The sequence below is a fragment of the Danio rerio genome, chromosome 18 (genome assembly GCF_052040795.2).
Source record: "Danio rerio strain M-AB ecotype USA chromosome 18, GRCz13ab, whole genome shotgun sequence".
Classification (NCBI taxonomy): Eukaryota; Metazoa; Chordata; class Actinopteri; order Cypriniformes; family Danionidae; genus Danio; species Danio rerio.
In genome coordinates this window covers 22,256,146-22,281,431 of record NC_141038.1, presented here as the reverse complement: position 1 = coordinate 22,281,431, position 25,286 = coordinate 22,256,146, and the positions used below count along the sequence as shown (strand labels likewise).

General features: G+C 41.1%; 1 protein-coding gene across 12 annotated transcripts in view; it reads left to right on the top strand.

The window, feature by feature from the left end:
- cttnbp2 (cortactin binding protein 2) overlaps positions 1–24,776 on the top strand; it is a 95,590-nt gene extending 70,814 nt beyond the window's left edge. For 5 of the 12 annotated variants that reach the window (XM_087293143.1, XM_087293140.1, XM_087293144.1 and 2 more), the window contains 9 exons: positions 2,144–2,299; positions 4,759–4,940; positions 5,806–5,984; positions 8,713–8,918; positions 19,372–19,542; positions 19,645–19,696; positions 19,842–19,932; positions 20,636–20,782; positions 23,651–24,776. In XM_087293143.1, the coding sequence (XP_087149269.1) occupies positions 2,144–2,299; positions 4,759–4,940; positions 5,806–5,984; positions 8,713–8,918; positions 19,372–19,542; positions 19,645–19,696; positions 19,842–19,932; positions 20,636–20,782; positions 23,651–23,896 (1,430 nt within the window). In that variant the 3' untranslated portion in view covers positions 23,897–24,776. Of the gene's footprint in view, positions 1–2,143; positions 2,300–4,758; positions 4,941–5,805; positions 5,985–8,712; positions 9,686–9,796; positions 9,994–19,371; positions 19,543–19,644; positions 19,697–19,841; positions 19,933–20,635; positions 21,656–23,155 lie in introns of those variants that run through there. The other 7 variants (XR_015514941.1, XR_015514936.1, XR_015514938.1 and 4 more) reach the window with 3 other exon arrangements.
- The last annotated feature ends 510 nt before the right edge of the window (positions 24,777–25,286 follow it).

Here is a 25,286-nt window from a genome sequence, read left to right as displayed (position 1 = left end):
TAATATATTAGCTAAGTGTTAGTTATTAGCTCATGTATGTAATTGGGACGTTATTCTAAAGTTGCAACTATTCCTCATTTACTAAGTTAATAAATGAAGAATAGCTGCAACTTTAGAATAACGGCCCAATAACGTATATAAAGTATTAACTGATACTTAACAAGTCTTTAGTAAGAAATTTACTAACAACTTGTTCATGATCTATTACTAATTTATTAGTTATATTTATAAATCATTAAAATACAGTTAACAAGTCATTTATAACTTGTTAACTAACATATTATAAGTTATCTGTTGGCTATCTATAAGGCACAGTTATAAATAATTAACAAACTATTAGCTTTCATTTAACAAGTCATTTATAACCCATTAACTAACAGTTTATCAATGACCTATTAACTAGTTGTAACAGATAGTTATTCTAAAGTGTTACCGATTAACTTGTTCAATTCACCTATAGAGATTGTCTTTGGACTCTGGGGAAAACTGGAACACCTGAATGTCAACATGGGGAACTCCACATTAAAATGCCAACTGACCCAGCTGGGGTTTGCACCAGCGACATTCTTGCTGTGAGGGGATCGTCCTACCCACTGCACTACCGTAACGCCTGGTATAGGTCAACTGAATAAACTAAATTGGCCATAGTGTATGAGTGTGTGTGAATGCAAGAGTGTATTGGTGTTTCTCAGTACTGGGTTGCGGTTCGAAGGGCATCAGCTGTTTAAAAATTATGCTAGATAAGTTGGTGGTTTATTTCGCTATGCCGACCCCTGATTAACAAACTGACCAAGCTGAGGAAAAATGAATGAATGAATATATTAACCACATGTAAAGAGGATTTTTTTTCTTCCATTTTTAAAGTATATACTCAGAAATGTACTCATTCATTTGGGAACATATTTCTCATTGTGTTTAGAACATTAGGGCAAACGTTTGATAAAAATGTAGAAATATAAAATAAATGTTATAAAATATAAAACACTGTTCAAAAACGAATGATTTGATGTCCAACATAAAAAACTTTCAAGATTATTATTTTTTTGTCATTCTTGTTTCCGTCTGCATCCTCATAATGGCGTGCAATATAGAGCTTATATAAATAATGAAAAATATTACCATAAACAATGACAGCACAAAATAAGCTATAGAGCATGACATAAAATGATTTATTTTATCCATACATTATATATTGTCATATTACACAGCCCTATTAAAGTGATAGCTAAGTCATAAATGAAAATCCAGTAATGGACCCTTATTCCAGATATATTAAATACATAAGAAGATATTTTGAAAAGGCCGCACGGTGGCGCAGGGGGTTGCACAATCGCTTCACAGCAAGAAGGTTGCTGGTCATTTCTGTGTGGAGTTTGCATGTTCTCGCTGTGTTTACTGGTTTTCCAAGTGATGGGTTGCAGCTGGAAGGGCATCCGCTGCATAAAACATATGCTGGATAAGTTGGCGGTTCATTCCACTGTGGTTACCCCAGATTAATAAAGGGACTAAGTCGAAAATGAATGAATGAATGAATGATATTTTGAAAAATGTTTTTTACCCTGTTATGCAAGTCAGTGACTATTGTCAACTGTCTGGCGACAAGTATCTTCATCAGATGAAATAAAATCATTCAGGCTTGGATTAACTTAAGATTGAGGAACTGGTATTTTAAAAATAGCTCTGTAATTATTATTTTTCTGTATTAATTATTTTTTTCTCATTTTCTGTTTCTCCTTTTTATATGTCATTCTATTTTATTTCTTATTCCATTAGTCTGGCTGAGATTCTTTTGATGGTGCTGCATAATTGCTGTATTGTTTGCTAGTGTTTTGGTGCATGTTCTAGTTGGTATCAGGTAATAACACGAGATAACAAGATAATAACAAGATAATTTCTTTAACATATATACATGATGTACTCTATTGGGTGTTGTTTTCATAAAAAGCAAAAAAAAAAAAGATTGAGTAACTAGTATGTACATTTTTATTTTGGGTGCGCTATCCAATTTTTTTTTAGCTATATTATGATAATCACATTATACTACTGTACTAAAAGTTGCTAATTGAGTTTAACTTGAGTAAGGGATTAGATCTCTGAATGCTGGTGGTTTGTCTAATATTGATGGGTTTGTGTTGTGTTTCAGGGTTCCTGGTGTCTCTGCATGAAAGCAGCGCTGGTCATTGTGTTGTGGTGGTTCTGGAGGGTCTGGAAAGAGCCCACTCGCTTAGCCACATCCTGGGAGATCTGTGTGAAGCCCTGGAGAACCGAGGATCTGTCTATTCTCTCTCCCTGAACCATGGTAAGATGCATTCATACAGACACACAACCAGTCAGACGATTGGAATCAGTAAGATTATTCTTATGTTTTTGAAAAAAGCCTATCCTGCTCACGGAGACTGAATTTATTTGATCAAAAATTGAGTAAAGACAGTCAAACTGGGAAATAATATCTATCAAAATTGCTCTTTTTACTGGATATAATGGTGATTGTCTATTTAATATGTAGGGTCTAAAATTTTCTTCATTGCTGTGATTTAAAGCTATCAATTTTCTGCATCATTTACCCAGTCTTTAGTTCACAATCCTTCCGAAAAACATTTTAATTAGCAGATTTTCTGTAATATTATGATTAATTACTATTGTTACTCAATTATTAATGATTCTTATCATTATAAATGTTCAATCCTGCTTCATAGTTGAATAAAAGTAAATAATATATTTATCTCAGACAAAAACTTTTTTTTTCAGGATAACGTTTAATGATTTGCTGGTTGAATACGCTGTCTATTGCTTTTATACTGTAAGGTGTCCTTGAGTGCTTAGAAAGAGCCTAATAAATAAAAGGTATTATTATTATTATTGATTTTTGGTACTCTATCGCAATAGATCCCGATAGCTTTCAACACTGATAATAATATTAATTAGGGCTGTCAAATGATTAAAAAAAATTAACGTAATTAATCACAATTTTTTGTCATTAATCATAATTAATTTTATTACAGAGATTAAAACACAGGCATTTAAATGCCATTTGAATTTCAAACAATCAATGCCAATAACAAGCAAAAATGATTTCCATGTTGGATTCTAAGTGGACTACAAACATACGCACACACACACTCACACACAAACACACACAGACAATGTGTGCAGTACAACAGACCCGCTGAGCGAGGGATCCTTTCAGATTCATCAACACGCATAGAATAGGGCTGTCTTTGACAGCTTGCGACTTCATCTGCCACTTTCCCTACAGTACATTTACATGGACACCAATACACGCTTTTATGATCAAGATAATACTGATTAACAGTCGACCATGTAAGCAGCGAATTTTGACTACCTTATCACGCGATCACGCAAGTCCCGAAATTTTTCTGAGGTTTTTCTGTTTGTTCGCCATGAGGTACTGTAACAAAACTCCATTAAAACATCCTGAATGAAAATATGATGAATGAGAGTGAACTGCTGAACTGCAGTTAAAGTCTAAAGATTAAAAATGAAACACCCGAAATTGCATAAACTCTGGAGGAAACGCAGGATAGCCTGGTGATTCAACATTAATTGTTTTTTACTGAAACTTTCCTTCCAAGTTTCTTTGCAAACACACGCAGGGCCAAAGCAAGCTGAACTGGCGCTCTAGGCAAATGGCAATCACCCAGCCCTGAACCCAAAAGTGCCGCGGTTCACGGATGAAAGTAAGGATCGTGAGGGAGGGGGTGGGTGTAACGAATGAATTTGAAGACCGGGCGGTTCGCTCACTATTCTGCTGCCCTAGGCGGCTGCCTAGGTCGCCTCTATGCACGTCGGCCGTCTCTAAACACACGTCGGCCACAACAGAAAATAAAAAAACTGCATCTTCGTAATTTTTTTTTTAACGCGTTAAATATTTAAAATTAATCACATGCGTTAACACGCTAATTTTGACAGCCCTAATATTAATTCTAAGTATTTCTTGAGCAGGAGATCACCATATTATAATCAAAATCAGAATGAGATTTATTCACCAAGTATGTGCAAATACATTTGGAATTTTTTGTTGTTTACAGGAGCTCAGGGTACATACATACATACATACATACATACATACACACATACATACATACATACATACATACATACATACATACATACATACATACATACATACATACATAGATACATACATACATACATATAAACACTAGGGGACAGAAATACATTTAAATAAGTGTATATATACATCTAGATGGTTTATGTGCAATATGTGCATTGTTAAGTATTTACAAATAAGAGGCTTTTAGAAGAATGGCTTTTATAGAAACCATATGCACAATAATAATACTGTATTTTTACAGTCATAAGAAACAGAAACCGGTAGCAACTGATGTGCTAACTATTTAAGTTGGATATGGCCTGATAAAAATAAATAAATAATAACAATATTAATGATAATAATTATGATTTCTGGGTCATGTGATTGAAGACTAAGGTAATAATGCTAAAATTCAGCTTTATGTTGCAGTAATTACAATTAATAATAGTAATAATAATAATAATAAATATGAAAACTGTTACATTAGGTTAATAATATTTTACAATTTTTACTGAATTTTTTTTATTAAATAGAGATCGTCTTGGTGAGCAGAATAGGCTTCTTTTAAAAAAGAAAAAAGATCAAACAGATCCCAGATGATTGAAAGATCATTTATAGCAGAGCTGGAATAGCCAATGCTCCTGTAATAATATCTGGAATCAACTATTTCTTTTGCTGGGCAGGTCATGATGGGCTGTACTATTTCCGGGAAGGGAGTTTTTTAATGGGAACTCTGGCCAAGCCTCGTCTGCAGGGTGCTGAGCTGCGATTACAGCAGCACTTCCGCTGGGTTCAGCTGCGATGGGACAGCGAGCCCCTCAATGGCATGCTGGGACGGCATATGCGCAGAAAGTTGCTACACAAGGTCAGCACTGCTTATTATGTAATAAGCTACAGGGATGACCACCAGAATAGCCTTTCAGCACTAAATTTAGTTCAGATCGTTTAGTATATTTAGTCAATGGTTGCTGCATCATTCCAGCAAACACTGAGTGATCTACATATAAATAATGATTTCAGCATTTAAAAAAAAAAATTCTATTTGTGTTTATATATACAGTTAAAGTCAGAAATATTAGAAATATATATATTTTTTATTTCCCGAATTATGTTTACAGAGCATTGAAATGTTCACAGTATGTCTTACAATATTTTTTCTTCTGGAGAAATTCTTTGTTTTATTTTGGCTAGAATAAAAGCATTTTTTAATTTTTTTAAAACAATTTTAAGTTCAAAATTATTAGCCCCTTTAAGCTATATTTTTTCCGATATATATATATATATATATATATATATATATATATATATATATATATATATATATATATATATATATATATATATTCAGAACAAACCATCTTTATACAATAGCTTGCCTCTGCCTAGTTAACCTAATTAACCTAGTTAAGCCTTTAAATGTCACTTTAAGCTGTATAGAAGTGTCTTAAAAATATCTAGTAAAATATAATTTACTGTTATAATGGCAAAGATAAAAGAAGTCAGCTATTAAAAATGAGTTAATAAAACTATTATGATTAGAAATGTGAATTACAAAAGCCATGCAGTAACTTCAAGTGAGAAAAGAAAGTTTTAAAAACATCCTGAACATCACCTTCAGTGACCTGTTAACAAAAGCAAATCAAAACATTGAAAAGCCTGTAGAATTTATTCATTCAGAAAGTACAGTAAAGTACACATTTGCTTAACTTGGCTTTTCTGCGACTTTGCAGACTCAGGGCCAGTGCTGGACGTCTGATGATCCTCTACAGAAAGCTCTTTCTTGGGTTTGCTCAGTGTGGCACCAGCTCAATGCCTGTCTTTCACGTCTGGGGACCTCAGAGGCCTTGCTGGGACCCTACATCTTCCTCTCCTGCCCTGTGAATCTGGAACAGACCCAGGCCATACCCAAGTACATCACTCTAATGTTGTCATTATACTGTAAAGTATTTATTGTCGTTATATTTATAGTCATATTTAACGTTATCGTTAAACTAGAGTGGTCCGAAACAAAGACAAAATTTGCATGAGATAATATACATGTATAAGCATTAAAAACGTAAAAGTTTTTGAAAATGTAAGAGTTTCTATGTTTTTTATGACATCACCACGCACTTCAGCTTCTCGTCAGATCTTCTGGGCCCAGTTTTTCAAAAGTAATCCAGTGGGATCTTTAATTACAGATTGGATCAAATCGTGTAAATAGTTTTTTCAAAAGTAACAAAGGGATTTTGAATTAAGATCAGACGATGTAATCCAATCTTACATTTGATTTGGATCAAACCTGTCCTTTGGGTTATTCAAAACTTTGAACTCAGATTGGGATCTATTTGATCCAATAAAAAAACAGGATTATCCTGACCCTATCAGAAGGGTGGAATCAGTTGTGATTTTTGTTAACCAAATAAACCAATTTAAATAAAAAAGTTGTATTTTTTAAGTTAATGATCACAAACTCAATGGTTACTGATGATATATAAATTCTTTCTAGTTTGAACCTGTATGAAGAATGTATGTCACATCTAATGAGATATGGTAAACAACAACAACAACAACATTAAAGCAGTATTGTATTAGAACAAACAAAAAATGTGAAAAGTTTGTTGATTGCAGTGCTTCTGTTCTTACCCTTCAAACAGGCGTCACCAACCTCGGTCCTGGTGGGCCGGTGTCCCTGCAGGGTTTAGCTCCAACTTTCCTCAACACACCTGCCTGGGTGTTTTAAGTATACCTAGTAAGACTTTGATTAGCTTGTTCAGGTGTGTTTGATTAGGGTTGGAGCTAAAATCTGCAGGACACCGGCCCTCCAGGAACAAGTTTGGTATCTCCTGCCTTAAAACAAACAATTGCTGTTTGTGGCAGCTGGTATTTTGCCTACCTGTTGTTCTTTCCTAAGCCAGTAGGCTACACTGTTGGTTCCATTTGGTTCCATTTAAGGCTCACCGTAATCCAGCCAGTTGTGGAAAGAGTACTGAAAAATCATACTCAAGTAAAAGTACCATTACTTGCCTAAAATTGTAGTGCAAGTAGAGTAAAAGTATCTGGTGTAAGTATTACTCAAACTATGAGTAAAAAGTAGACCTTTTAAAAGTACTCAAGTGTAGTGAGTAGTGAGTATTATGCTGTGAAAAGCTAATGCATTTACATGTAATTTGTGGATGTGTGTAAACGTAACTTTCTGTAGTGCACTTAGTTGTTATAGACATCATATTGGTAACGTCCACACAACATCAAGCTGTAACATCATTAGATGTTGATATTTGGTTGATTTTGAAGTTGGTTGGTGGACATTGTCGTTGGGTTCTCTCGTCAACCCGATTTTAATTTCTAAACAAAATGACATGACATTGGGGTACAACAACACTGACATCATGTTGACGTCCTGTGCCTGCTAGATGTTTAAGGCCATTTCGGTCATCATACAGTAAACATCTGTTATTTTCTCTTCAGTGACATGCATCTAAACAATCTCTGGGTCAATGCATGTAAAGATTTTGGGCATCTTCTTGGACACTTTTAATGCTTCCAAACAGTTTGCTGCAATTTAAATCGGCCAGGTCTTGTTCATTATGATGCGATTTACCCTCTATGTGCGATTTGATTGGACAGGAATTACAGGACTGATATTTCTCATTTCCATAGACACGAAAAAATAAAGTAGTGGCTGCAGGTTGAGGGAGAGTAGTACTGCAAAAGTACTGATACAGATACTACACTAAAATTGTACGTGAGGGAAAGTAAAAGTACACATTTTTAAAACAACTTAGTAAATTACAGTTTGAGTATTTTAATTTGTTATTTACACCACTGGATCCAACCCAATGTTTCTTTAAAAAACTGTTATAAAAGTAAGATAGATCAGTTAATTCTGGATAGCAAAACATGGGATTTCCAAATCTGGACCAATTTTTTGGAAAATCTGGGCCCAGATCAATCAAATGCTCTCTGAACTGACAGTTGTATGCTGCCCTCTTTCTCCCCTGCTACCTACCTTTTGCTCACAGCTCTCTCCAGCTATTTAAGATTTAGATCAAATTTAGCTAGACTTGAAGTGATGTTTTTTAAACAAACTTGGTGTGCATAGATGTTTTGACAAGGCTGAAGCTACGGACACACTGCATTTTCACCCCATAGACTTGCAAAGTTCAAGCTTGGTGACCTGTAAAAATTGCATCACGTGATTGCATGGGACCAATCAAAGATCAAAACATGACCTCTCTGTACAGAAATTAAAAATTTGGACCAATCGCTCTCTTTTATAAATGTCTAATCATCTTGTTTTATCCCGCCCTTTTTCTTTTCGCCATACAACAGAATTTTGCATGCTCAAACTCTAGTGTGACCACATCATAATTCATCATTGACTATCATTCTATTATCCGATCAGCATAAGACAAAACCCTATAAATAAGAGCCGTCATTTAATTAAAATTCTATTGGCTGTTTTTTAAAAGCGGGAGGAGCAACTTAATATGTCATGCTGTGTTATGTTTTAGTTGTAATTATGCCACATTTAAACCCAACTATGCATTTCAGGGCACTTCAGGGGACACTATCCTAGACAGATAATTTTTCATTGTTTTCTTTTTTATCTGCACAGGCAGTGTTTTGTACTAACACTGGTCAATGTGTCTGTTCAGGTGGTTGGTGAGGCTTTGGAATACGGTGATTGTTCCACGAGTTGAGGACGCTGTTATATCGAGAGTAACAGCCAAACGCTCTCCCTCACAGCGACGGTCCCCCAACAGCAAAGCTCTGACCCCGGGCCAGAGAGCAGTGGTCAAAGCTGCTCTCAATATCCTGCTCAATAAAGCTGTTCTGCAAGGCTGCCCACTGCCCAGACCAGGTACAGCATCATCAGAACTGATGGGGAAAGCATGGAAATAATAGTAACTACTGATGCGATTACATTCATGAGTAGCGTGACAGAAGCTCAGCTGATTTCACTATGAAGGCCCTGTTTGAAGCGCAAGTACAAACAAAAAGATTTAAACAAAATGTAATTAGTCCTGAGTTTGTGTCAGCGGTTTGTCAAATCTAATTTACCTCAGCTAGTAAACATACAATCACATAATAGATGAGTATGGCTGTGATGGGGCTCCAGTTTCTTTGATTTGAACATCCTTTCTAGTTCATTTCCTCTGTTCAGTTTTTCAAGTAAAAACCTTAAGAGATGCTTAAAGGGACAGTTCACCCTCAAATTAACATTTACTCACTCTTAAATGGTTGCAATTTTTTAAGGCTATGACAATGACAATGATGTAGCCAAAAAAATGTGGGAAAAAATTATCTGCGAATTGAAAATTTCATGTCTACATGATAGTGTTTTCTAGGGATGACTGACGTTTTGACACAGTGCAGGTGCAAGCACAAGTGTTTCGAAACACTCCACCGATGATCCACATGGTGATTTGAAACAAACATGTCACATAACTAAGGTGATTCGAAACACTCCAGTCATGTGACTAAAGCAATTCAAAGCATCAGTCATTTTAGGAGGGTTTCAAGGCCTGGCGAATCGGCGTTTGACTGACAGGGTCATGTGACTAAGGTGATTTGAAACACCCAGCTCACATGACTAAATCAATTTAAAGCATCAGTCATTTCAGGAGCGTTTCGAGACCTAGCGAATCGATGGTTGACTGACAGGGTCAAATGATTAAGGTGATTCGAATCACCCAAATCACAAGACTAAAGCAATTAAAATCATTATCATTTCAAAAGCGTTTTGAGACCAGGAAAATCTGCATTTGACTGACAAGGTCACGTGACTAAGGTGATTCGAAACACCCAAGTCACGTGACTGAAGCAACTCAAAGCATCGGTCATTTCAGGAGCGATTCGAAACCTAACGAATGAACGGTTTACTGACAGGGTCACATGACTAAGGTGATTCGAAACACCCAAGTCACAAGACTAAATTAATTCAAAGCATATTCAATTCAATTCAGCTTTATTTGTATAGCGCTTTTACAATGTAGATTGTGTCAAAGCAGCTTCACATAAATGGTCATAGTAACTGGAACAGTGTAGTTCAGTTTTTAGTGTTTAAGTACAGTTCGGTTTAGCTCAGTTCAGTGTGATTTAATCATATGTCATATGTCATTTGAGGAGCATTTCGAGACCCGGCGAATCAGCGTTTGACTAACAGGGTAAATAACTCGCAAAATAATCTCGTGTAGGCTAGTGGATCGTGCGTGGGCACAGAGTAACTGTACCCCAAATGGCCCGAGTTCGACCAATTATACAAATACTCTTGTTGTGATTTGATGTATTTTAATAATGTTACTTTTTATGACCAAAACAAGACATATTTATTCACTAAGTGTTTATTTGGATGTCAGACCAATGTTAAAACACAACATGTTATGAGAGTCAATAAAAACTCACATTTATAGCTGCATCACCCTGGATTCAAACCCATTATTTCTGCATGCTAGTCAGGAACTCTCACCACTTCACTAAATCACTTGAAACCTCAACTCTACAATATGGGGTTTAATACCTCAATTTGCTTCACTGTTTCAGAGCAATACATAAAAAATGACCACTAAGTGTCACTGTAGAGACGGGTTTCTAAACGTTTTGATGCTTTGACACATTTGCTTCGACTGTTTCAGTGCTTCATAAAGCCTCGCTTTGCCCACCACTAGTGTAATAAACTGTTTACATTTCTGCGAAAACACTGTATTGCATATGCCAGGCCAGTATTTGGCACTGTCAGCTTGTTAGTAAACAGTACCTGTAGGGAAGTGACGACGTGCCATTGGTTCTTGATGGTGTACTATTTGCTGTGTGCAAGATGTGCCTCCAGTTCCCCTTCGGGGGGAACTTCAGCACTATAAGTGGATTTGATGTTCTAAATCCACGTTTGGGAGATTCGGTTTAGAAGCTACTCATCTGAAAGAGTATTGAACGGGCCAATGAAAGCAATGAATTGGCAGCGTAAGCCTGCGCAGGTGTGCTGCATCGCCAATTAACTGAGCATATAAGCACACCTGGCGCCAGCAGACGCTATCCTTTTCGCTTCAGAGACTTTTCTGATCGAGCTTCATGAGGGTTCCTCTTGCTGTCTACAGCCACATCGAGCGAACGAGTGTCTCCCAGTCCAGAGCGAGTCCACGCAGCGGCAGATGGTCGAGCTGGGTTTTCTCCCTTGGCTTTCATTGTCCGACGATGATCCGGACCCGCTCGCCCCCTTCGGGCAGGTGAGCGCTGTCAAAACGGATACTGAAACAGACATGTGTGCCGTGCTTTCCCGGGCTGCTTCGGCCGTGGGTTGGAGATGGTTTATCCCCCAGCTCCGCGGCCGGACCGACTAGAGGGGCGACTTAAAGAGCACTTTTTTTCTGCTCGTGCTGCGTGTCCCTCCACCCTCACCACTCTTGGTGGTGGAGCTGCCAGGGGGTATGTGGCGATTCCTCAGGTTGAGTGCGCGATGGCGGTTAATCCGCGCGGCGCCTCTTCTTGGTGGGGTCCGCCTCGTCTCCCATCCAAAGCCTGTAAGTTTCTGCTCCTCGGAGTCAGAGCTTGCAAAGCTACGGACCAGGCTGCTTCTGCCTTGCAAGCGATAGCCACCTACCAGCGCTACCAGGCGCTGGCCGAGCTGCACAGGGTGGGTCCAACCCAGGCTTATGAGCTTCGCACCGCAGCCGACTAAGCTCTTCGGACTACTGAGTCCGCTGCGCGTGCTTTGGGGAGGACGATGTCCACACTTGTGATCCAGGGGCGCCACCCCTGACTAAAACTTGGCTGGTATGTGCGAAGTCGACAAAGTCCGCTTTCTTGACTCGCCCATATCCCAAGCTGGTCGGCGACACTGTCTGCGAATTCACCCAGGAATTCGAGGCAGTGAGAGAGCAGTCTGATGGGTGATGTCTTATCGGCGGATCCGTAAGCCCGCTCCGCCCGCCGTGCCATCCATACCTGCTCCTCGCCGAAGGCGCCCGCCTACGAGAGCTGCACCGCCCCCGCACACGCCTCTGGCGAAGCCAGCGCGTCGAGCACCTCGGAAGCAGGCAGCTCCCCCAGTGGCAGCTCCCCCAGTCGCTCCGCCAGTGGCTCACGAGCACTGCAAGCCCTGCCAGTCTGGGACAGGCCGCCTCTCAGCTCGCAGGGTCTACATGTTCCGCCAGTGGCTCACGGGTGCTGGGCGGACGGTCTCCCTTCTCCCAGCCCCCAAGCCCCTTTTCCGGAGTCAGGGTGCGAAGCCAGAGCGAATCGCTCTCCTCCAGCTCTTCTGTGGGACCCTCGCGCTCCCCGGATCAGCACACCCGCTCCGCGCTGCCCCTCTGCGGGTACGTCAGCGATTGCTGCGATGACGTCATTAGCGAGGGCTCTGCCTGCCTGGTTAGCACGGGCCAGCCCCTCGCGGTGGCTCATACGCACGATCAGACTCGGCTTCGAACTTCAGTTCTCGAAACGGCCTCCCAAGTTCACGGGCGGGTATTTCACCAGGGTCAATCCCCTGTCCACCCTCGTGGCGAAGGGTGCAATCGAGCCGGTACCTCCAGCCGAGATGGAGAGCGGGTTTTACAGCCCGTACTTCATCGTACCCAAAAAGAGCGGTGGGTCACGGCCAATCCTAGATCTGAGCGTTTTGAACCGCAGCCTTCACAAGCTGTCGTTCAGAATGCTTAAGCAGAAGCGCATCCTCAGATGCGTCCGCCCTCAGGATTGGTTTGCAGCCATAGACCTGAAGGACGCGTATTTTCATGTCTCCATTCTTCCACGCCACCGTCAGTTTCTTCAGTGGCGGTACAAGGTCCTCCCCTTCGGGCTCTCTCTGTCTCCGCGGGTCTTCACCAAACTCGCGGAGGGTGCCCTAGCGCCCCTTCGGCTCGCGGGCATCCGCGTACTCAATTATCTCGACGATTGGCTGATTTTAGCCCACTCTCGGGAGCAATTGACTGCGCACAGAGACGAGGTGCTCCGGCATCTTCGCCGATTGGGGTTGCAGGTCAACTGGGAAAAGAGCAAACTCGCCCCGGTGCAGAGGATCTCTTTTCTCGGAATGGAGCTGGACTCGGTCACCATGGTAGCGCGCTTCTCCGGAGAGTACGCTCGCCTGCTGCTGAACTGTCTGAGGGAGCTCGACAGCAAAATAGTGGTCCCCCTGAAATATTTTCAGAGGCTCTTGGGGCATATGGCTTCCGCTGCGGCTGTCACGCCGCTCGGACTGCTCCATATGAGACCACTTCAGCACTGGCTTCAAGATCGAGTTCCAAGACGCGCATGGCATGCGGGCACACACCGAGTCTCTGTTACTGCGCTGTGTCGCCGCACCCTCAGCCCCTGGAACGACCCCTCGTTTCTGCAGGCCAGTGTGCCTCTGGGACAGGCGTCCAGTCATGTTGTTGTCTCAACAGATGCTTCCAGCACAGGCTGGGGAGCCGTGTGTTGCGGGCATGCAGCTGCGGGCCTGTGGGTAGGTGCCCAGCTGCGTTGGCATATCAATCGCCTAGAGCTGTTGGCAGAGTTCCTTGCTCTCCGCCGTTTTTCTCCGGTGCTGGAGCAGCAACGCGTGCTGGTCAGGACGGACAGTACGGCAGCGGCAGCGTTTATCAACCGCTTGGGGGGTATGCGCTCTCGCCGCATGTCTCAGCTCGCCCGCCGTCTGCTCCTCTGGAGTCACCCGCAGCTGAAGTCGCTGCGTGCCATTCACATCCCAGGTATGCTCAACCGTCCAGCCGATGTGCTCTCACGGCAGCAGATTCATTCTGGAGAATGGAGACTCCACCCCAAGTCTGTCCTGCTGATATGGGCGCGATTCGGGGAGGCCCAGATCGATCTGTTTGCTTCCCCCGAGAACGCTCATTGCCAGTTGTTTTATTCCCTGACCGAGGGCTCTCTCGGCACGGATACACTGGCCCACAGCTGGCCTCGGGGCATACGCAAGTATGCGTTTCCCCCAGTGAGCCTGATCGCGCAGTTACTGTGCAAGGTCAGGGAGGACGAGGAGCAGGTTCTGTTAGTTGCGCCCCTCTGGCCCAACCGGACCTGGATTTCAGAGCTCTCCCTCCTCGCGACGGCCCTCCCATGGCAGACCCCTTTGAGAGAGGACCTACTTCCTCAGAGACAAGGCACCATCTGGCACCCTCGCCCCAGTCTCTGGAACCTCCACGTGTGGTCCATAGACGCGAGGAAGACTTAGGTAACCTGCCGCCCGCGGTGGTTGATACCATTACTCAGGCTAGATCCCCCTCCACGAGGCGTGCCTACGCCCTGAAGTGGAGTCTATTCACTGAATGGTGTGTCTCTTGCAGAGAAGACCCCCGATCTTGCCAGATCAGTGTTGTGCTCTCTTTCCTTCAAGAGAAGCTGGATAGCAGGCTGTCGCCCTCCACTCTCAAGGTTTACGTTGCCGCCATCTACGCTCACCATGACGCGGTGGCTGGCGGCACCATGGGAAAGCATAACCTCATCATCCGGTTCCTCAGAGGCGCTAGGCGAATTAATCCAACTCGACCCCCTCTCACGCCCTCTTGGGATCTCTCCCTCGTTCTCACGAGCCTGCGATTGATCCCTTCGAGCCACTCAATTCAATATCCTAAGATTTCTGTCCCTGAAGACAGCTGTGCTGGTCGCGTTGGCCTCCATTAAGAGGGTCGGGGACCAGGAGGCATTTCGGTCAGTGGCTCGTGCCTGGAATTCGGGCCGGATTTTCTCACGTTATCCTGAGACCCCACCCGGGTTATGTGCCCAAAGTTCCTACCACTCCCCTTAGAGATCAGGTAGTAACCCTGCAAGCGCTGCCCCCGGAGGAGGCAAACCCAGCTCTTTCTTTACTTTGCCCAGTTCGCGCCCTGCGCGTTTATGTGGACCGTACTCAGTACTTAGATCTTCTGAGCAGCTCTTTTTCTGTTTTGGTGGACGGCAGCAGGGAAGTGCCGTGTCTAAACAACGATTCCCACTGGATTGTGGAGGCCATTTCATGTGCTTATTTGAGCAGAGGTCAGCCGCGTCCCCCGGGAGTGCGTGCGCACTCCACTCGGAGTGTTGCATCCTCTTGGGCGTGTGTGCGCGGCGCTTCTTTAACAGACATTTGCAGAGCTGCGGGCTGGGCGACACCCAACACATTTGCAAGGTTTTCCAATCTGCGAGTGGAGCCTGTTTCCTCAAGGGTGTTAGGGACCTTTGGTGATTGAGGAAACAACTCGGTGGTTGTCCTTTTTTCCCTAACACGGAGAGATGTGCACCCTCCTGTCTGTCAGTAAAGTTCCCCATTCGGTGAGCCCTGCAGATTCCTCCGAGGCCCCCAGCACTGACTCAGCAGAGGAGTCACTCGCTGGCCCACTACGTTAGGTCTGCCCGCTGGTCAGCCCGCGTTTTTGGGTACAGGTGCCTGCTATGGCCGATCCCCGCTGGTGATCCCCATATGCTTTTTCCGCCACAGTTAAGTTCCCCCCCCTGGGTGGACCCGTGCCTTCACTATCCGCTAACCACCTTCTTATGCGCACTCCCCCTTCTCAGGGTTAGTCCATATGTAATTCCATTTTGTCTCCCTATTGGGTGCGGATGGTCTCCGCAGCGTCCTCCCTACTGGGATGGCACGCTTCCCAACGTACTGTCGTATATTTCTAGAATTATCTAGGCGCTAGCGACTCCCAAAAAAAAAAACCTATTCCGTAAAGCTTCTTTTAAAGTGGGGATAAGTTATGGCCAAGGGCACGTTGGAGGACCGCGCCTCCCATGATTTGGGTGCGTCACGCTTGCCTGACTGCCCTCTCATGGAGGGTGTTGGTAAGGTACAGTCATTATGAGCTCCCATACGTGGATTTAGAACATCAAATCCACTTATAGTGCTGGAGTTCCCCCCGAAAGGGGAACGTACGAGGTTACTAAAGTAACCCTTCGTTCCCCGAGGAGGGAAATGGAAGCACTATACTCCGTCGCCATAATGACTGTCCCTTAGCTGTTAAAAGTCTCTTCAGCTTAAAAAGGATAGCGTCTGCTGGCGCCAGGTGTGCTTATATGCTTAATTGGCGATGCAGCACACCTGCTTAGGCTTACGCTGCCAATTCATTGCTTTCATTGGCCCGTTCAATACTCTTTCAGACGAGTAGCTTCTGAACCGAATCTCCCATACGTGGATTTAGAACATCAAATCCACTTATAGTGCTTCCGTTCCCCTCCTTGGGGAACGAAGGGTTACTTTAGTAACCTCGAACGTTTTGGTTGTAATGTAAAGTAAATCACCACGCTGAAGCATCAGTAAACACTTGTGCAACAACACTACCACATACTCAGCCTATGTTTCGGCTTTGTTCGCACTCCCCCTAATCTACACTCCTCTAAATACCTACAGTAATATACACAAGCATGAAGTCATTGTTTTTGGATGTTTACATGGTGCCGTTTTTAAAAACTTCCACTTTGAAACCAAATTCCAAATCATCCCATAAACGACTTTGTCATATACACAAACAGGCAAAACATAAAAATTGAAACATCCTTGTGTAAACGAGCCCTTAGTTTTGTTCTTCTGCAAAGAACAATAGAGGATATTTTGAAGAATGTTGGAAATTGGTAGCCGATCAAAATTAATTTATTAATTTTCTTTTTGGCTTAGTCCCTTCATTAATCCGGGGTCACCACAGCGGAATAAACCGCCAACTTATCCAGCACGTTTCATGCAGTGGATGCCCTTCCAGCTGCAACCCATCACTTGAAAACACCTATACACTTCCAGTCACACATACACTACGGACAATTTGACTTTCTGGACCAATTCACCTCCTGTGTAGCATGTCATTGCGCTGTGGTGGAAACCCATGCCAACACGGATCAAAATTAATAGGAAGAACAAAAATACTGTGAAACTGCATGGATACCAGTTTCCATCATTCTTCAAAATATTGTCTTTTGTTCATGTCAGAAGAGAGACATTCAAACAGGTGCAAATTTTCATTTTTGCGTGAACTGTCCCTTTGATAGCTAAAGGTTGGTGTTAGAGAAAAGTAGCTTAGTATTGAAATAGCTACATTCTGCCCCAGTGTACTCACAGCAAGGCTCTTTATTTAGGAGTAAAAATGGTTTGAGATAGCCGAGCTGTGGTTTACTGTTATTGAACATCCTGGGGCAGCTCAACACTGTAGAGGAAGCCTTTAAGATCAGTAATGGGATATATGCACAGCTAGTGTTTTTCAACCAATGGTAAACTTCTGGTGAAAGGTTTCTGCAACTATTTTAAATTTTATATGGTTTCTATTACAGCATCGACATCGTAAAGTAATTCAAATGCATTCAATTCAATCAACTTAAGCATTCATTTAGTTGTTCGAGTGTAAAACAAGATGATAGACCGTGTAGGCGTAAGTGCCATCAGTACCAGCAGGCTAGCGCAGAAACTCCATTCAAATGACTGAGGTAAAATAAATTATCTTATTTTAAAAGCATGGCGGGGAGAAATGGATTTCAATGCAGTAATTCTTGTATATTTTGAGACCCACTTTATATCGTATATCTATCAGGCGGTGGAGATCACTTATTTTTTAAAGAAAACAGATCTTAAACTTTGCGATTTTGTAAAGGAAAGACCGGTGTTACAGTTTAACTGGTGATCGTTTTAAATGGTGTCCCTTTCCAGATGTAAGCATATCACGTTTGCAGATTTGTCACTTTTTACAGCAACAAAACATGCCAATGCCAAATAAATATTCTTAATACTTGTTGCCAGTGTCATTGTAAAAATTACTGATTTTAATAACTGTGTGGCAGAACAGTATAAAACCAAAATTAATCTTAAAAAACAATTATAATTTGACTGTCATCAATGGGATTTTGACTTGTATAGTAAAAAGTTTCAGCACACATATTCGAGTTATGTGGAGTGGAATAAATTAGGACAATTCTAAAGACAACAACATTGCGTTCGCATTTTCTCATGTAACGTTGTCATCAACTGCCAAAGTTCAGTTCTAGTACTCAAGACCGCAAGTACAGAGGATGCGTGAAACTTCCCGGATGTGTTCTTGATATCGAGGATGCATGGATGCAGAAGTCATTGCGACTGGAGGTGGAAAGCGCAGCATTTTATGTAGCCCTATTATTAAAGTTCAGAGATATAGCTCATTTATTTCAGGAGTTTCCCCTAAATCAGGGTTTTTCAAAGTCTAAGACAGTGGGCCTCCCTTTTGACACAACTTATCCATTGGCGCCCCCCTCCTCCCAAACACGCACACACACACACACACACACAAAAATTCTGGAGGTTTTTCTGCTACCTCATCATGCTTGGTTTCAAGGTGTCGCCGAAGTTTAGCGAGTCTTATGCTGTCATTAGCCAAAATATCTTGACAAACCACACATAACGGTCGTGGTTCATCAGCTGGTCCTGTCCACGTAAATCCTAAACTCAAATACTGACTATCATATCATCCTCTTTTGGGTTTAAGCCCTGAACTTGAAGGCTTTGAATCGGGGGGTCTCAGAAACCGATCCATTGTATTAGCAGCATGATTAGCAGGCATTTACCTGTATTGGCGGGCTTGCCAAACAGAAGCGAATTCACAGCTATGGCCTTCTGGGTAAAAAAGGTTTTCTTATTTTTGATGTATTATTTTTTTAGCTTTGTCTAATTAAAACGTTTAAAAATTATAAAAAATACATATAATAATTAAACTTAATAATTATATTTTTATTATATAATATTTTTTCCCGCGCCTCCCCTGACATGCTCTGGCGCCCCCCTGGGGAGGCGCGCCTCACACTTTGAAAACCCCTGCCCTAAATGAAACGGTGAATATAAATATTACTTTGAAAATATTAATAAAAGCATAAACACATCAAGAGTGTTTATTTGCTGAAATTCGTATTAAAATCTGTTTTATTAGTATTGTGCAAAGTACATATATTTGTCAAGTCTTTATGCATAATATATATATATATAAAAGGGAAAAACAATAAATCGTTGTGTGAATGCTGTAATGTTTAAGTAATTTTCCATTAAAAACGACTATCGGGAAGAACATCTCATTTCTCACAGGACGCGTTCTCTGTCCTCGCGGTTTCCCGAGTCCGTTCTTCCGAGGTGACCTGGCATGACCAGCCTCTACAAGAACGCAAGTTCGTTCTTTGCGTTCTTGGAATTGAGAAACAGTTAAACTGTAACACAGGAAGCTGTCGCGCTGGCTAATAGAAAATTAAAAGTCCATGTGCATATAGCTCATTTTGAGTCTAAGAGTGAGCCCCCTCAGTGATTTACTTTAGTCTATAAATAGTACATTTTCATATTTGGGTGAACAATCTCTTAAAATATGCGTTGATTATTGGATTTTTCTTTCTGTTTGTGTGGTTAGAGATAGACAGGCTCTTGCCAGAGCTCCAGGGAGGATGCTTTCCTCTTTCCGCTATTGGCTCCGCCTATAGGAAAGGTGGAAGAAAAGGTGCTTGGAGACGAGCCAATACCAGTCCACGAAAAAAAGGAAGCCCCGCCTCTGGGAGGAGCTCCAGCTGCTCTTTTAGAGAAGGTGACGCTGTTTTTTAGCTACAGTAAAAAGCTGCTTTTGACATGTTTTTTTTATATTAAATTGTCTGAATAATCTGTTTTCATTTATTTATTCTCATAATAGGATCTCTAGCCAATTCTAGCACTCAGTCGATGACAAACGGCAATCATGCGAGGTTAGTTTCCTCTGTGCGTGTGTGTGCTCGCGTGCATGAGTGTGCTGTGCCAGCAGGTGGCAGTGTTAGTCAGTGGATGTGTGAATATGTATCTGCAGATGGAGATGTCAGATGTAATTGTATGTATGTTTATGTGTTTCTACAGTGGTTTGTCTCTCTGCTCTGATGATGAGACGGATCTCATTCGAGAACTCCAGAGCATGTGCTCTAGCAAATCAGAGCCAGACATAAGCAAGGTAATACACACTTGTTTGATTGTGGCAACTTTTTGAGAAGGATGATAATTGAGAGGTTTTATTTAGTCACATTCTGCCATTCAATATAGGAAAATGTAAGCATGTAAACAAAATGGCGGTTCAAGGTGTGTAAAGAAGGTAAAATATCTAGTTTATCTATTTGTTCCTTTATTTGACATTTTGATATTTTCTGATAGACATTTATAGACATTTTGATATTTTCTATTGTTGTTATTGCATTAAGATAAGTTGGCGGTTCATTCCGCTGTGGCGACCCCAGATTAATAAAGGGACTGAGCCGAAAAGAAAATGAATGAATATATAATATTGTATTATGTTATGACAAAGATAAAAGCTGAACAAAACCTTCACTTTAAAGCAATTGCATAGCAACAGATTGAGAAGCTACATTGCTACCTTGCTACTAATGTAACAGTAAGAGCATTGTGGCTTTTGCATGTACCAGCACCACTCACATTTCCTCACAATATGCAGAATAACACAGTAACACAATAACACAGTTTGTTACTATTCCTATCCTCTTGTCTCTGTAAATTACAAAACAGTATGTGCTTCTCTCACAGACTGTCCGTTCAAGCTGGCACAAACAGTCTGGCGCAGTTAAACACGTGGCCTTGGGGTTTCTGGGAATTGACAAGTTGTGTTCATTTGTGTTCATTTCCTCTGTTTTTACCTGTTACAGATTGCTCTGTTCAAAGAGGACTTCATCATGCTTCCACACTCGAGTTCGGCTTCTCCTCAGGGGACTGATGGCGAGGTCAACCAGCCCCAAACACACTCGCATACAGCAGACAGAGCTGTGGATAACACACGTCCTCCAGCACAGCAGGCAAGACTTCCCTCAAACACAATATAAATCTGTTCCCAAGCCTACTGAGAGACCCTTCTATGGACAGAAGCCTAAGTTTAATATTTAGAACGCTTTACATATTGTGCACAGTTAAATCTGTCCTTTTTCTTAATTGAAAGATTTATTTTTAACAAAAAATATTAACTTTAAGGTTAAAAGTAGAATTCCTGATGGAAAACATATATTACCCATGATTTCCACAAAGAAGTTCCTCTAATCAGACAATTGAAACAAGCAAATCATGTCATATACGTACAGCATATGAAGCACTGATGCCTCATTCACACTAGACTTCATAGCTGCCTATCGCTCTGGGTGGCGATTGAAAGCATTGTGGGTGTTCCCACCTTGAGGTTGCTTAGGTAAAGTTTATGGTTATATTTACAGAGAGCGAACAAGTTTACGTGCTGCTGAAGGTAAACATTGTTCTGAGAAAACACTAAATATAAATGGAATTAGTACATAAAATGCCTAAAGATTATTGAGAATAAAGTGTGTTCTCTGTCATTGTGGCTGTTTATCTGCTGCAAACAGGTCTGTGTAGGTCTACAGAACCAAGTACAAGCAGCTTCTGCACGAGCTGAGAGAGGATCATGTGAGCTCTACTGATGCTCATATTGGCTGTCGCTCAAGAAAGTCGCTCTTTATTTGCATAAAGTTGAAGGATCCTTAACTTTGTCGCGTCGCTTTATACGCCCACATAAACCACTTTTACACAGTGATACCAGTAAATGTACGGAAAATTTCCGGGCTGACTTTACCGGTAAATTAAAAAATGCACTGTTCACACAGGCACGGACGTTATGGCATTTTTCTGGAAAAGACCGTTCACACATCTATTCCAAAATACCAGTGAATTCTGACATCATTAATCAGAAATGGCCTCTAAACGACTGCGCTTGTATTTTTAAACATTTGACTACATTACAGATTTTGTGGATGGATAAGTATTGTGAACAACTTCGATGAAAACATATGGAGGAATACTTTCGCATGTCAAGATGTACATAATATGTGCGACTCACCGGCTGCTTCACGTGCACACGCATCAAGCAACTGAAGCAGGCTTATCATAAGTATTTTATTGATAATGTTTTAACACCGTTGGCATTAAGGAACACTGAAACATTATCTGACTAAAATCTAGCAGCTAAATGGATCTGGAAAAATATTCAAAGGCTTTTATTTTCATAAACAGCGCAGATGTGAATGTGCCTGAATGTTCTGATTGGCTAGAGTAGACGTCTCATGTCAGCGCTTTCTAAACATGAACACGCTCTTTCCGGCAATTTTCCTTCTGCGTTCAATCAGTGCAGCATTCCAGCAAATTACCAGTAATGTTACAACTTCTCTCTCTGGAAAATTGCTAGAATTAATTTACCAGTATTTTCAAAAAGGGCCTGTTCACACATACAAAGGTTTTTATGTGTGAAAGGAGCTTTTGTCGCCAACGGTTGTTGTCACTAACGTGGACAGAGGTCGCCTGAAGTCACTCCCTCTTGTTGAAATTAGCGGTCACTTGTCGCTTTGCTGATGCGAGCCGCTCGTAGTGTGAACGCAAGCTTAAGTCTCAGATGTTGTACTCAAAAGTACAAATTGTCATTTTATTGTAAATCAGTGGTTCTCAAACATTTTTCATCAAGTACCACCTTAGAAATAAGTTGTCTTTGCAAGTGCCACCATAATGAGCAGTATTGAAATACAGTAGCGTATTAGGTCCAGTAAAGCAGCTAAAGTGTATGCATATTAGTTCCTATTATTAAGACATTTAAATTTAAATGTGGTTTTAAAAACTAAAAATGGTAACTTACTGTTCTTAAAAAGTAAAATAAAGAAAAAAAATCCTGGTTTATCAGCACCTGGAAATGTTGCCTAGACCTCATAAATATAGGCTTTATGTCATCATATTCATATATTAATCTTTTTTGATAATTTACTTAAATATATGTTGCATGTACATATGACATATTTGATTCATCCGCTTACCACTAGAAGGAAGCCCGCGTACCACTAGTGGTACACGTACCACAGTTTGAGAACCACTGTTGTAAATAGTCAGCATATTTAAATCACAATGTTAGCAACCATTTAAAATGAAAAATCCAGCCAAAATGTTAATTCCTTTTTTACCCATTTATTTTTTAGTTTCTAAGCATTATTACTCTAAACTGTTTTTGTATCTGTATCATTTCCTGTAAAGAAAATTAAGTTTTAATGTTGTAAATTAAGTTTGTGAAAGAGAAATAACTTTTTAGAATTACGTTATAACATTTCTATAAATGTAAATTATTATTTAATCTATACATTTTTTAAAAATATAATTTTCCCATTTAAAATGTGACTCTTCTCCAGTTACATCATGTATGTAAATCCAACATAAAATAAAAGTTGCTATTTTCTAGATTGGTATGGCTCAGAACTATACTCTCTGTCTGGCTTAATAATCAAGAAACTTTGTTGCTGTATTATGGCTCCAGCAGGCACAATGATATTATGTGGCTCCTGAAAATAGTCTCTAGCTAGGTAACAAAGTAACAGTGTTGCGTAATATCATTGCTCCTGCTGCAGCCATGCTACGGCAGCAAAGTTTCTTGATTTTTACGCCAAAATGAGAGTATAGTGCCAATCCATATCAACCTATGGCTCCATCCCATCACTTTTAGCACACCAAGTAACTCAAATGTTTAACTCTGGGAAATTCCACAAATGGAGTGTTCCTCTTACTTAAGCTTTAAAGGAGGCCTAGCTCACTTATTCATTTTAGAACAGAGCGCATATACAATATAAACTACTATACACTCGACTTTTCTTTCTTTTAAAATGTTTTTTGTTCATTGCTTTGAAAAGACTGACAGTGTTCACACTTCTCCTCGGCGAGTGATGAGGCCCAGGTCCCATCTACCTGTCCCGAGCAGCAGAGGATCTCAGCAGATGATCAGCAGCAGCTCTTCCCTTCAGACTCACAGCAGAGCCTCCACCAGCAGCAGCAGAACAAGGCAGCCCCCGTCCAACAACAACACAAACAACCTCTCACAAGACCACATCTGGTTCCTGGACCCCAACTCTAATGAAAACTACAGTACCCACGGATAGACTCCGCCCACTGCCCTCCCTGTGCCCTCAGCCTGTCCTCCCCCTCAGTTTTGTGAAGTTAGGTTACTGGCAGCATTTTAGTATTTGTACATGTTGTCCATAATTGTTACACTATATTACATTGTGTACTTTGGGACCATAGTTTTAATATATTCAGCTGTTTAAGAAAAAAGAAAATAAGAGAAAGACTGCTTGAACACTTTACAATTTGCCTTTTAGGTCAAATGTTTTGGATCAAAGTAAGAGCTAGTGGTCTTTTTGCTCTTTAGTATTTTCAATCAACTGTGTATTACGTTTAAATAAGTGAAAGGTGAGTTTTAAAAACTGTCGAAATCAGGGTTTTACCAAATATGTGTAAATAAGAACCGGGAACTTAAATGTTGTATAGATTATAGTGTGTGAGTGTGTGTGTGTGCGCGTGAGCGTGTGATTTTTGTGCTTGTACATTGGAGGAATTTTGAAGGGAAAATGAGAACTGTATATATCGTTTGTAATATTAAATTTGGGTTCATATTTTTTCACTTGTTTCCAAATGAACTTAATGTGGCAATAAGTACCGCCATCGCGAACACAGGATATTTCATTTTTGTCCGTTAAGCCATAATTATTAGTATTTTCAATTTCTCCCACGCGTGCTCGGTTACTTACGTCGTGAAGCCCGACTAATTGGAAGCGGCGCGCATTTAAACCTTTTCGTTTGTCTCCTGTATTGAACACTTAGGATAATCAAGTATTCTTTTCAAGTCAGTATTGTTCATATGTACAGAAGAGATTATAGTTGACCTCTGATGTTTAACTGTATTATAGTTGTCGGACGAGGTTCAGAGAAATTGTCCTGTTTCCTCCAAGCACAACGATTAAAAATGCACTACTCTAGAAATCACCTCAGCTCTTGGGTTTTCTTTATACACGCAGCTAATGCTAACATTGTCCAAGACATCACTTCAGCTTTATACACACAGCTCCAGCTAACATAGTTTGTAGTTGATGCTAACCTTATCATAAATCCCCTTACCCCTTGGGATTTCTTTTAACAACAGCTAATGCTAACATATATTGTCCAATAAATCGCTTCAGCTTCTTGGTTTTCATTTTTCACATAGCTAATGCTAAATTCATCCTATAAATCCCCTCAGCTTTTTGGTTTTCCTTCACCACACAGCTGATGTTAGCATTGTGTTTGCAGCTAATGTTAGTTATAAACATTGCCATATATTGGGGTTTCTTTTTTCACACTGCTAACATTGTGTTTATACAGTGCCTGAGATTTCTATGCTAACATATCCCTGCTGAAAAATCCAGCTTTAACCTGCCTAGGCTGGTTGGCTGGTTTTAGCTGTTCGACCAGGCTGGTTTTAGAGAGGTTTTGGCCATTTCCAGGCTGGTTTAA